Genomic DNA, 12,583 nt, shown 5'->3' with positions numbered 1-12,583 from the left:
TAAAATAATCAATGGGTCTTCGATCCTGCATTAACACAACTCCTATTCCTATTCCAGATGCATCATATTTATCGCACCCGACATCGCAGCGACGTTTAAAAATTTCCTAGTGAAAGAAAAAATATATGACTTATTGTTCTTGGATGGAGGAAATGTCTGGTTTAAGGAGTCGCCATCTAGTATTATGGTCACTAGAAACCCTAACTGGTCAACAAAGATTTTACGGTATGGAACTAGTTATGTAAAAGAGAAGATACTATCACCCTTAAAACGTTCTACCTAAGGTAGGATGCATTGTTAATTTTGTCTGAAGTTGCTAAAGATTGGCTGTATTATGCTTTTGATGGTCTACCTATAATATTCCTGACTCTGGCGTCAATGAATATTCAACTACAAATAATTCCAACTTTAGCGTTGGTAAATATTACATAACCAAAAAAATATGGTATTCCTGACTCTGACGTCAGTTAATAAATCAGTAAAATTTGGATTGAAAGCAAAACATATCTTTTTTTTAGAGAAATAGAAAAGGAAAGATATGTATCGCATATCAGATTTGCATTTCATAGTAAAAGTCTACAACCCAAATACAAGAGACCCACAAATAAATCTAAAAGGGTTCTCAAATTTTTTTTCCAGAACTTTTTGATATCTAAAAAGACTTGTTTGGCTAGATATCAAAATAATTAATAGTGAATTTAAAGGGAAAGAACATAAGAGTGTGTTATGCCAAACACACCCTTAGCCCAAAGAAAATTGAATCAGTTGGGATGAGGCCCAACTCAGCCTCAACAGTTCCTATCTTCCTTTTTATTTTTTTTATGGGCTGAATCTAGCCCAATTAATCTAGGTTAGGCTTGATTAAGCCGACCGAACTTGGTCATTGCCTAACCTAGTGACAAGCCACCCTTTGTTAGTAGATGTGCGTGAATTATTCACGCACGCTTGTTACATGGACAAGCTAATTAAATTGTCAATGAAGGGAAAAGAAGAGTTCACCTGGTCTGTTGCTGTTGGAGAAGAGGTTGATGGTGCTTTGAAGGAATGTAAAAAGTCTTTTATTTTGTTTTTGCTCTTTTGGTTTTCCTCTATGTCTTTGTCCTTGTTTTTGGTTTTTGCTATCATTTCTTCCTAGAAAGCTATGGTTCTAGTATGGGATGTTAGTTTCTGGAGACGAGGTCACGAGGCGATGATGAAGAACTCTTATTATTGATTAGAGTTTACGGGGTGCTACTATTGTTGGTTGGAGGCTGTCATTCGGTTGAGGAGAAGAAAAGGTGTGACTTATGACTGAGATAGAGGAAATCCCTCTACTGTTGCTGGCTTGAGCTTGCTCATGGTTGCTGGAGCTGCTGCGGGAGACTGGTGAGTTGGCTTGTGTGCTGGTTCTCATGGCTAAAACATGGGAGAGCTATTAGATGTGGCTGCCGGTTGGAACTACTGTCACAGGGAAGAACAGAGACAAAGCAACATCGATTAAGATGTGGAGGAGCTGATCACGGTTGAAAACCCTTATGAAGTTCACGATCGAGACATGGTTTTTGGTCCCAGTTTGGACAAGACTGTTGTTCCTAATCAATGTTAGTATGATGGCTACTCTTACCTTAACAAAAAATGCAGAAAAAATAAATGATCTAAAATATAAGGGAGATGGTAAGCTTGTGCTTTATATGCAATGAACTCCTAGCTGGCTTGGATAGTGGAGGGAAGCATAATCCACGTGTGGCTGCTGGTCTTATCTTAAGACCAAGACAATTTTCTTCTCTTTCAAAAATAATAGGCACGTCAACTTTAAGTTTTGTTCCCTCATCAGCCCAACACAAACACCAAATTAAATATCTTCCCTGTTTTTTCAGTCCTCTGTATCTTAATGGGCAATAGAGTTCCGAATTCAAGCAACATCGAGGACCCAGACCTAGCTCGAATCTGAAGAGGGAAAGTGGTGGAGCAAAAAAAAAGGAGTTGTACGGTCTTAAGAATGGCTTGAATTTGTTTTTTTTTTTGTAGTCAGTAATCTCTTTCTTAAGGTCAATCTGTTTGATGGGTTTTTATTAAGAAGACTTTGAGGAAAAACAAAAGCAGGGATTCTGCCTTACTCTCCGTCTCTAACTGAGACTCTTCTGTCTGCAACCTTTCGCAGTGTTACTTGGATTGTGTGGTAACGTTAAGTTTGGGAGTGAAATGGCTGCGATGGTGATAGAGACAAGATGGTGGCTCTGTTGGTGAAATGAGAGCTAGGGTTTTTTTTCCCCGTGTATTGTGCTCCCTCCTTTTGATATATACACTGCATCTGTATTTATAATATAAGAGTCCCAAAATATATGAAAAACAAAGTTCCTATTCTCTTTTTGAAATTTAAATTTGATTAGAATTTAAAATTAAATTTGAAAATGGATAACTATCATTATCTTGATGATCTTTTTAAATTGAAGATTAGGAGAGAATGATAAAAACACATTATAATCCCTAGTTTTTCTACAAGTTGACAAATCACACCTTTAACCAAAATCAATCTCTGATCTTTTAATTTCAAATTTTAATCCCCTTAAAATTAAATTAAAAGCAAATGGGTCAAAATTGGGGTATAACAACATTCAATTTCAAATGCTTTTATAAAGTCGGGTAAAGTTAAAACAGGTGCAAAACATAATTTGTTTTTCAAAAAACAAAAGCCGATTCTTGTTCATCCCCCTATTTAAACCCAACTAACTTTTAACAATTTCATTCAAGGGTGCAGTTAATGTACTGAAATCTTTCACAAAACACCTATAAAAACTAGTTAACCCATGAAAACTTCTTACCTCATTTATCGATTTGGTAAAGGCCAATCTTGGATGACCTTAACTTTCTCCTCATCCATCTTGATACCCTATGCAATTACAACATAGCTAAGAAATACAATTTTATCCATTCAAAAAGTACACTTCTTAAGATTAGCATACAATTTCTCATTACGCAACACACTAAGTATATTACACAAATGATCAAGATGCTCATTTAAGTTCTTACTATAGATCATAATATCATCAAAATACACAATCACAAACTTACTTATAAATGCACGCAATACATGATTCATTAAACACATAAACATACTAGGTGCACTTGTAAGTTCAAACAACATAACTAACCATTTATACAAACCATACTTATTCTTAAATGCAATTTTTCACTCATCACCTTTTTTCATCCTAATCTAATGGTATCTATTTTTCAAATAAATTTTAAAGATGTCTATACTTTATCATTATATTGTTAATGGCTCGACAATCAACATATATCTTTCATATTCCATCCTTTTTAGGCATAAGTAACACTGACATAATGCACAAGCTTATACTCTCATGAATGTATCCATTCTCCATCAGCTCATCAACTTGCCTTTGAAGCTTCTTTGTCTCCTCAAGGTTGCTTCTATAGGCTAGTCGATTTGGAATTCCGCCCCGAGTACAAGATCAATTTGATGTTCTATTCCCCTCAAAGGTGGTAATCCGCTAGGGATATCTTCAAGAAACACATCTGCAAACTCTTGCTACAAAGAAACAACAACACTAGGCATAACGTGATCAAGATCGTTAATGTTAAAGTAAGTCTCCTTGTATACAAGTAAAAGCATTGGCTTATTATTGAAAAAATACAGATCTGACCTCACCCTCTTTAACATAGAAATTGTGTTGTTTTTTTTTCTATATAATTCTCATCACACTTACCGATTTTCTTCACTTATTTTATCTTACCTCCACTCGCGGTCAGATTTGGATGTTTTTAGGTGGTGACCGAATGGTATGATTTGTTTGGAGTGTTGACAAAATGTTTGTTTATGTTTGGATGAGTGGCTAAATGGGTTGCAATAGTGTTTTAGGTTCTGGTAAAATCAGATGGTCCTCCCCCCCTATTTCTTACCTTGATTTTTTCTTCTTGTAGCCTTATTCTCATCACCTGTTTGGGTGTAAAAGATACAAGAATGATGATTTTACTATTTTTTTTACAATGGTATACCTATTTTTAACCCCATCATGAATTGTTTTCCTATCATACTGTCATGGTCTCTCTAATAAGATATGACTCGTTTGTATTTGTACCACATCACACAAAACTTTATCAATATATTTCCCAATAAAAAATGGAATCATAACCTATTTAGTCACTTTCACTTCACCATTATTATTCAATCATTGCAATTTATAAGGTCTAGTATACTTAACAGTACACAAATTTACTTTACTAACAAAAGTAGTGCTAGTCATATAGTACAACTTATGTTATCTATAATTAAACTACATATCTTGTTTTGTACATAACATCGCATATGAAAGATGTTTTCTTTTTGCTAATCACTTTTATCTTTCTTGATCTAAACTTGAAGTGTACGCCTTATAACTAAGGACTCCTCAACAAGTAATGCCAATTCATCCTCAGTAAAATCCTCAAATGGTGGCATGTTTTTACAATTGGATTTGTCACTCTCGAATTTCATTTCACCATTGTCTTCATCACCATTATCCTCTTGTTTGAACCACTGTTATTAAACCCGGCCCGGCGGGTCGACCCGGGATCCGGTCGACCCGGTGGCTGGACCGGTCCGGGTTTAACAAAAGACCGGCTGTGGCAACAGCCCGGCCAAACCCGGGCGAACCCGGACGAGACCCGGTTTTTTTTTTTTTTTTTTTTTTTTTTTTTTTTTTTTCAAATGTGGGATTTGAAACACATTAGTATATATACTCTATGTTCCCAAGAAAAAAAGTCATGTTTTTTCAATGTGGGATAAAAAACCTTTTGGTTTAAATACTTCAACTTAAAAGGATAACATAGTATTTTTTCAATGTGGGGTTTGAAGCCCTTTCATATATATATACACTATATTCCCATGAAAAAAACCATGTCTTTTCAATGTGGGATAAAAAACCTTTTGGTTTAAATACTTCAACTTAAAAGGATAACATAGTATTTTTTTCAATGTGGGGTTTGAAGCCCTTTCATATATATATACACTATGTTCCCATGAAAAAAACCATGTCTTTTCAATGTGGGATAAAAAACCTTTTGGTTTAAATACTTCAACTTAAAAGGATAACATACTATCTTTTCAATGTGGGGTTTGAAGCCCTTTCATATATATACACTATGTTCCCATGAAAAAAACCATGTTTTTTCAATGTGGGATAAAAAACCTTTTGGTTTAAATACTTCAACTTAAAAGGATAACATAGTATCTTTTCAATGTGGGATTTGAAGCCCTTTCATATATATACTCCATGTTCCCATGAAAAAAGTTATGTTTTTTCAATGTGGGATTCGAAACCCATTAGTATATATACTCTATGTTTCCAAGGAAAAAGTTATGTTTTTTCAATGTGGGATAAAAAACTTTTTTAGTTTAAATACTTTAACTTAAAAGCTTAACATAATATCTTTTTAATGTGGGATAAATTTTTTTTAAAACTATTCTTTTAAACTTCATAATATGTATAATCTATATTTACATGGATTTTTTCATATGAAATATTAAATTTTATTTTTTTTTTTAATTTTTCAGGGTTAATCCGGCTTGACCCGAGTTGACCCGGGTTGACCCCTGAAACCCGGGACCCGGCCCCTTGGCCGGGTCAACCCCCGGGCCGGGTTTAATAACTATGGTTTGAACACTCTAAAGCGTAATGTACAAGCCTCTAACACTTGAACATTTAACATCCCGAGTACATTTAGGTTGAGTGTTAGATTTACCTTTGAAACCCATAGAGGCTTCAACCTTTGCTTTAGGTGGTTCAGCTTTGGTAGAGACAAAAAGTTTTAGTTGGGTATCCCTCTTTCTCCTTAAATTCATCTTCCAATACGATGAAGAACCTAAATTTAAGAGTAATGTAAGAGTGAAGGTCATCTAGGACACTATAATGGCTTAGGAGATAGCTTAATGAACTCAATCACAGAAGCTAAATTGTTTAGAGCAAACAATTACATAAATGTCAAATAGCTTAGAACATCTAGTTTGACTAATAACATACACAAACATGAATAATGATGATGAAAGGGATTGCTTGGAGACTTATATTGGGGTGAACTAAACTCTGGATCTATTCCTATTAAACTCATATAGACATCATATTTATATGGACAATGGTGTTTATGATAGACAAAGCACTGGAGACTTCATTCATGGTCATTTTATTCATAGATGCATCTCTAAATTTGATGAGATTCCTTTCTTTTAAGGAAGATTTTTAAAGAAGAGATTTATTAATTGGTTGTTAAAGTTGGAAGCTTACTTTTATTTTAACAAGATTACTTGTTATCAAAAGTAGTTGGTGTACAGAAAATTTCATAATGGTGCTAAAGAATGATGTTTGAAGTTCTAAAATATAAAAATCATACTAATAAGCTTTTAATTCAATCATGACAAGATTTGAGACAATTATTAATTTAAGAGCTTGTACAAGATGATTATAAAGAGATTTTATATTAGATAGATTAAAAAAAAGATTGTTATTATTTACCTTTTGTTCAACATTCTTAAATAGCAAGGAGACAAAACATCAAGGAAGTGTCATCTCTTCAAACTAGATAGTTTCAGCTTCACAACAGTGATAACAACAACAACACTTTTATAAACACTACATTGTTGATGTTTCATATTTTAATGCTGAAGGAGAAATCAATAAAGCCCCTAAATTTGTATCTTGTATTGATTCTCAAAGTCTTGTAGCATTTTTTTTAAAAGGAAGAATCCTTTTAATCAAACAATCATTGAAGAAAAGTTAGAAGAGCACAATCAAACATCATTGATTATATTGCTCTTCATGGAAAAGGATGATGAGACTAAAACCATGATTCAAAACATTGAAGAGTATATGTAAGATATATAAATGTTGACAAAACCATAAAATTCTTCCTTACCAAAGAGTATTGTCAAAGTTAATTTGCAAGGTGATGGATTTAAGAGAGTACAAAATGAAGAATTAGACACGAAAGTATCTAATTTTAAAATTTCAAAGCTAATCCATTATGCAGAAAATAACATGGTTAAAGAGGGAGTTGAAAAACGGTTGTAGTTTTTTAACATTAAGTTGGAGAAAACAAAGACAAACAATGATATTTCAATCATAGATGAAGATCTGCAAACAAGGATATGAGGGACACAATGACTTTTAACAAGTTTTTTTTTTAAATTATGGAAGATTATCTTGGAGTTCCTTTACATATAAAGGTTGAAGAAGCTGATTTGGTTGACATGATAGTAAAAGAAGTCAGTTTGTGAATAGGCTAAATATAGTGCTATATTTAAAGTAACTATTTTTTTGGAGTGGTTGAGTTCAATATCTAATAGTTAACTCGAGGTAGAGTTTTTTTTGTAAGTAAAGGGACTAACATGGGGCATTTTCTTTATTATTTATGGAATAATTATTTTTATTGTATTGCTTCCTTAATTGGTAAGATTTTTTAGGTTTTGAGGAGTTACATACAAGTCTAACACGTAGTTTGGTGGAAAAAAAACCATAACTTTTGATGTAACCTTTAAATTAGGTTGAAATTTTTCTAGAATGTTCTAAAGGTCATGTTCCCTATACAAATAAGAAGACAACTTCATCCAAGTTTGGAAACATGTCCATATTCAGTCAAAAAGTTTATGCTCGAGATTTTCTTTATTTATCTTCTTGTTTTTTTTATTATTCTTTTTTCTATTAGATTAAGACTTTCAATTCAATTAGGATTGTCCTTACTAATTATGACACTTTTCTTGTATTTAAATGTGGCTATGTTCTGTATAAAATTATTGAATTACAAACTTTTTAGAAAATATTAGAGTTTTCTCTTTATTTCTCAATCCCAATAGTTTAAACTGTTAGGTGAGGTTTCAAAATATGATTTATATTATTCTCTAACACACTCCCTCAAGTGAAAACCTTTTGGGCTTGAAAACTTGCATAGATCCACATTACCTTGTGTTTAATTTTTATCAAATAAATGAAGATGGTAAGATTCAAACTCGTGATTGCTTGGTCATCAAGGCTCTGATATTATGTATAAGAATTATCTCAACCTAATAGCTTAAATTATTAGATAAGATCCCAAGATATAATTTAAATTATTCTCTAACAAGTTCTAAGCTACTTATATTCTCAAGGGAAGTTTTACAATGTGATGATATTTTATTCTTCTTCGTTGTCTCATTAGTTTCCACTCAACATGACTCTCATGAATTTATAGCTAATCACTATTGATTTTGAGACCGCAGCTTGGTGAGACATAAGCTGATCATCCATGAAACAGCAGCAGGGAAATGTGGAATGTAACTTGAGCGAAAACAATTACTTGATTTCTTTTTCTTCTTTCACCTATGAACATAATTTTCACATGTTAGGTGATATGAGAACATCTAGCTCTTGAACATCAGTCATGAGAGGAGCTACATAGCTGAATGAAGCGTGCGTGGTTCCTTAAATCCACAAAGATAGAAACGATGTGATTGTTTCTGAGTCGTAGGTGGAGGAGATGGAAGTTTCTCTATGCCAACATGGAAAGTCTCATGCAATGGTTCGACAAGAAGAGTTCCCTCGGCAGTGTGCTCGTCAAGCCAAGCTATGATATCGGCAAAAACGACTCCTACGTTTTCATCAGTCTCTCCCACTGTCAAAGCATGCCACATTCCGGGGTACATTTTCATGGTCTTGTCTTCGCTGCTTGCTCGGTCGTACAAGGCCTTGCTTACTTCAGGGTCTGTCACTGTATCTGCGTCGCCATGCAACACTACGAATGGTAGTGTCACCTGCCAATTCAACGATCCAGTTAACCCAATCGCCGTAAATGTATCGTGCTTGAATCGAAACTTCGGAGTAAATAAAGGGAGCCGAAGAGCAGAGTTGGTAGCAAACCTGCTTTAAACTTTCCTCGACCCTCATGCTAGTTCTGAGCATTTCCAGGGCTGTTTTAAGCCTGGGCTTGTCCTGGTATATCAGCTTGTTGTTCCTTATCTAAACCATCACCATGGCAGGATATATAAAGATTTTACATGTATAAATGTAGCAATTTCCTTATCATAACATCTATCCTTAAACAACGAAAAGAAAAACACAGGGAATAGCTTACCTCTTCTCTCTTAAGAGGGTCCTTGAAGGCAGAGTCAATGATATCTTTCGTAGGGACAATCTTCCACTTCGGTATAAGGTCTACCAAACCAGTCAATATATTAACAACTACCGGATGTGGCTTCAATTTCTCCGATATCTAGCAAAGTAAGCATGCCTTAGAATTAATGATCAATTATCTACCCAAAATAAAACAGTAGCTAATATATACACTATTCACCTTGCACATAGGAGCAACAAGAACGGCACCATGGTAGAACAGAGGTTCCTTCTGGTGGAGTAACAGGGCAACTGCCCCTCCCATGGACTCTCCATACAGGAACCTGCCCTTGTACCTGTAATCTTTCTCAGCTGAAAGTCAACAGAAACAAGTTAGCATAGCAGCCTGCAGCGCCACCATCACATTCGGGATCAATTGCTAGCTAGCTCACCACAAACTGACTTGAAAAAATCTTGGCAGTCGTTCACTATATTTTCAAACTTCTTGATGTAACAACGGGAACCAGCGGACCGTCCATGCCCCTCGTAGTCAATCCCAAACACAGCATATCCAGCACGTGCTAGCCTGATTCCACATTCTATTCAAATAAAAAAACTGCTTCATTAAACCAGGATACCACCATTACATCAAAGACTTCTAGACTTCTAGTGTCTATGGACCTCGCTGCTCAGAAATTCTTTCTGGTCAACGGTTCCTGTAGTTTGGTAGGGTCATTATTATTATGTATTTATTGTGGGGAAAGATGCTGGTGGGCGTTACAGTCTAACCTGTTTGTCAAATCTAACTAAACTTTTTAATGGCCACGTACAAATTTTTATGCATGCACATGCATGATAAACATGCATGCATGAAACCATCATAAAAAAAAAAACTCTTCAATACTCACAGTTCAAATCCTTTTATAATTATTAAAAATTTATATAATTATTAATTTCAAGATTTATAAGATTAGTCAATGTATAAATTAGTACAAACATTCAAATTAATAATAATAATAAAAAAAAAACTTCACACCCAACCATATCCCCAAACTTATGACAAATGTGATGGGGATAAGACATACAATATTGTGGTCTTACTTTATCAGCGGCCTGAGTGTATTGTGAGGTCCCATAAATATGAGGACACGTGTAATGGGTTACGAATCAGCTGTACAGAGATGGCCATCTTTAACTTCTATTGTGTTTCGGATTGTCTTGTGCTTTTAAAATATATATCTGGTTTAAAATAAAAATATTAAGTTAGATATTTTTTAAAAAGTTTTTTTCTATAATTTTAATGTGTTTATATATATATATAAATTATTTTAATATATTTATAAATAAAATTAAAAACACTATACATCGCAGTCTGTCCTCTTCGACAGATAATTGGCAATAATTCATCATGTGGTCTCCAAACTAAAGACAGATGTCTCATGTGTGAAAGCAAAAGCACTAGAGCATTCATTCCTTGTTATTTTATATTTTCAGAACCTGTAAAATTAATTAAGATATAATAATTCGAATATCTATATTAATAATTAAAAAAAAACACTAGCTATATTCCTATTTATTTCTTGAAGACCGGCTTTCATTCCATACGAAAAACGTAGGTTGCACGTGTCCTCATATTTATGGACACCCACTATCACATAGAAGACCACTGTATCATTTGCCTGCACTGTGCTGTGGTTGACTCTATATTGTTACTATTTTTCTAATAAAAAAAATATTTAAACTAGGTATGGTTCACTCGGTATAATCTAGTTAATTTTATAGATTAAAAATAATTTAAATAATCCATAAAAAATATAATTTAAGTAAACATTATTCAAGATAATATTTTTTTTAATATTATTAAGATAACCATATATTTGTTTGCCTTGGTAAACGCTGTTATAGATGATGAGGATGACGTTTGTGTGGATATACATCCATCTAATTTCGGCTTCCGCGTTTAGAATGGAAGCGCGAATTGTTTTTCTTGGCTTTCATTAATTTTGAGTCATAAAAATCAAGAACAGGCGTTGGGATATGAACACTGTACGAGCAATGATCAGAGTGAACGTACATGTTAGGTTTCAAGTGATCAGAAGAAGAAGAAACTGGGCAAGCGTCCGAATTAATTAGCTATCATGAACAATTAAGGCATCGCAACTAAAAGCTGTGCATAAGAGCAACAAGTCATTAAGGGGTATTTATTACCTCTCATGGAACCACTGCACTCCATGCCATATCCTGCAAGCTCCATTAATTAATGGATTCAGTGAATATTCACACCAAACTCCCGGCAAGGAAGTAACCAAGAGGGAAGAAAAAATACCATGACAGAGGAAAACAAGTGCTCTTGGAGAAGAGGAACCCGAAGGCAACCATCTACATGTAAAGAGCTGCACTCCTCTTGAACTTCTTATATACCCCTGCCGACACACCACCATACACATTTCCTTTGCCAAATTAAAACCAGGAGGCGCTAGCCCAGGAAAGAAAATTAATACATGGATAATATTCAGAACCCTGCGGTTCAATTATTACCTCCTGATATTCAAACTCCATCTCCATGCAAAGCTAAGAAGAAAACACGACCATAAACTATCGAGGGAGGATGATGCGTGGCTTCAGGTCAGACGGAGAGAACTCTTCTATGCTGGGGGGAAAAATATTGCTAGTAAAAGAAGAACGAAAAAAGTGGGAATATTTGGGGAGAGAGGTCAGTGAGATTTGTTTGCGATGATCCCTATTCCTTGTACAGTTAGGATGCCTTAGGGTTATGTTTATTTATAGGAGTTTGAACTGTTCCAAAAGTTTTGGGGTGCCAGGTGTCAATAAGTCCGTACGAAAATAATTAATAAAGGATGCTCCCTCCCAAACTTCATTTCATTTAATACTTGTTTGTTTCTAGAAACTTATTTTTCTGAAAATCATTTTTTTTATTTTTTTATTTGATAAACACAAGAAAAATTGATAAGAAAAAAAAATAAAGTTGTATGATAGAAAAGTGTTTAAATAAAAAAAACATGCCAAACACATGCTTTATTATTTTTTTTTATTAATAAAAAAACTCTATTTTACCCCCTGTTGTATGTGAAAGATTCAATTTTAGTTCTTTTTTTTTAATTATAACGACTGTTTTGTTTCTTTTATTTTTTCTATTTTTCTTTAGCCTTTTTCTTATTGGTATTTCATTTTCCTTGTTTTTTCATTTTTTTTTATTTCCAGGTGCTTTGTTATTTCCTAATGCTTTGGTAATAACAAATAGAATAGTGAAAATTTTATTCACATGGAGTATAAATGAATATGAGGGAGACGAGAATATAAAATATAAAATGAAAATAAGATTTTTTTTAAATAATATATAGTTATATTTTATAAAATAAGCTATATATGAATATAGGATATAATAAAAAAAAATTATCATTACACTTTTTAGATTTTATTCTTTTTTTTGTAAGTGATTAAATATTTATATTAAATATTTTCATATATTAGATAAATTTGAAAAAAAATTAATTAATTAATAA

The 12,583-nt window shown here is 33.5% G+C and overlaps 1 protein-coding gene across 2 annotated transcripts; it reads right to left on the bottom strand.

Moving 5' to 3' along the window:
- Nucleotides 1–8,182: 8,182 nt before the first annotated feature.
- LOC7487784 (caffeoylshikimate esterase) lies at nt 8,183–11,800 on the bottom strand. 2 transcript variants are annotated; one of them, XM_024595139.2, is made up of 8 exons: nt 11,598–11,800; nt 11,386–11,482; nt 11,268–11,300; nt 9,512–9,658; nt 9,301–9,431; nt 9,082–9,219; nt 8,868–8,966; nt 8,183–8,761 (listed from the first exon to the last, which is right to left on the bottom strand). In XM_024595139.2, exons 1-8 carry the CDS (start codon nt 11,622–11,624, stop codon nt 8,402–8,404), a joined length of 1,032 nt encoding a protein of 343 aa, XP_024450907.1. In that variant the 5' UTR covers nt 11,625–11,800; the 3' UTR covers nt 8,183–8,401. The 2 variants fall into 2 exon arrangements, with proteins under 2 accessions (XP_024450907.1, XP_052306288.1); XM_052450328.1 differs by having other exon boundaries at nt 9,512–9,645.
- Between the last annotated feature and the right edge of the window lie 783 nt (nt 11,801–12,583).

Source organism: Populus trichocarpa, chromosome 2 (assembly GCF_000002775.5).
Source record: "Populus trichocarpa isolate Nisqually-1 chromosome 2, P.trichocarpa_v4.1, whole genome shotgun sequence".
Taxonomy (NCBI): domain Eukaryota; kingdom Viridiplantae; phylum Streptophyta; class Magnoliopsida; order Malpighiales; family Salicaceae; genus Populus; species Populus trichocarpa.
Note: the sequence above shows the minus strand (reverse complement) of the source record. Positions and strands in the feature narration are given on the sequence as shown.

Coding starts and splice junctions, on each gene's coding strand:
- LOC7487784 (XM_024595139.2), bottom strand. CDS start 11,624: ATGGAGATGGAGTTTGAATATCAGGAG. Junction 11,483..11,597: donor TGGAGTTTGAATATCAGGAG/GTAATAATTGAA, acceptor GTGTGTCGGCAG/GGGTATATAAGAAGTTCAAG. Junction 8,967..9,081: donor ACCCTCTTAAGAGAGAAGAG/GTAAGCTATTCC, acceptor GTGATGGTTTAG/ATAAGGAACAACAAGCTGAT.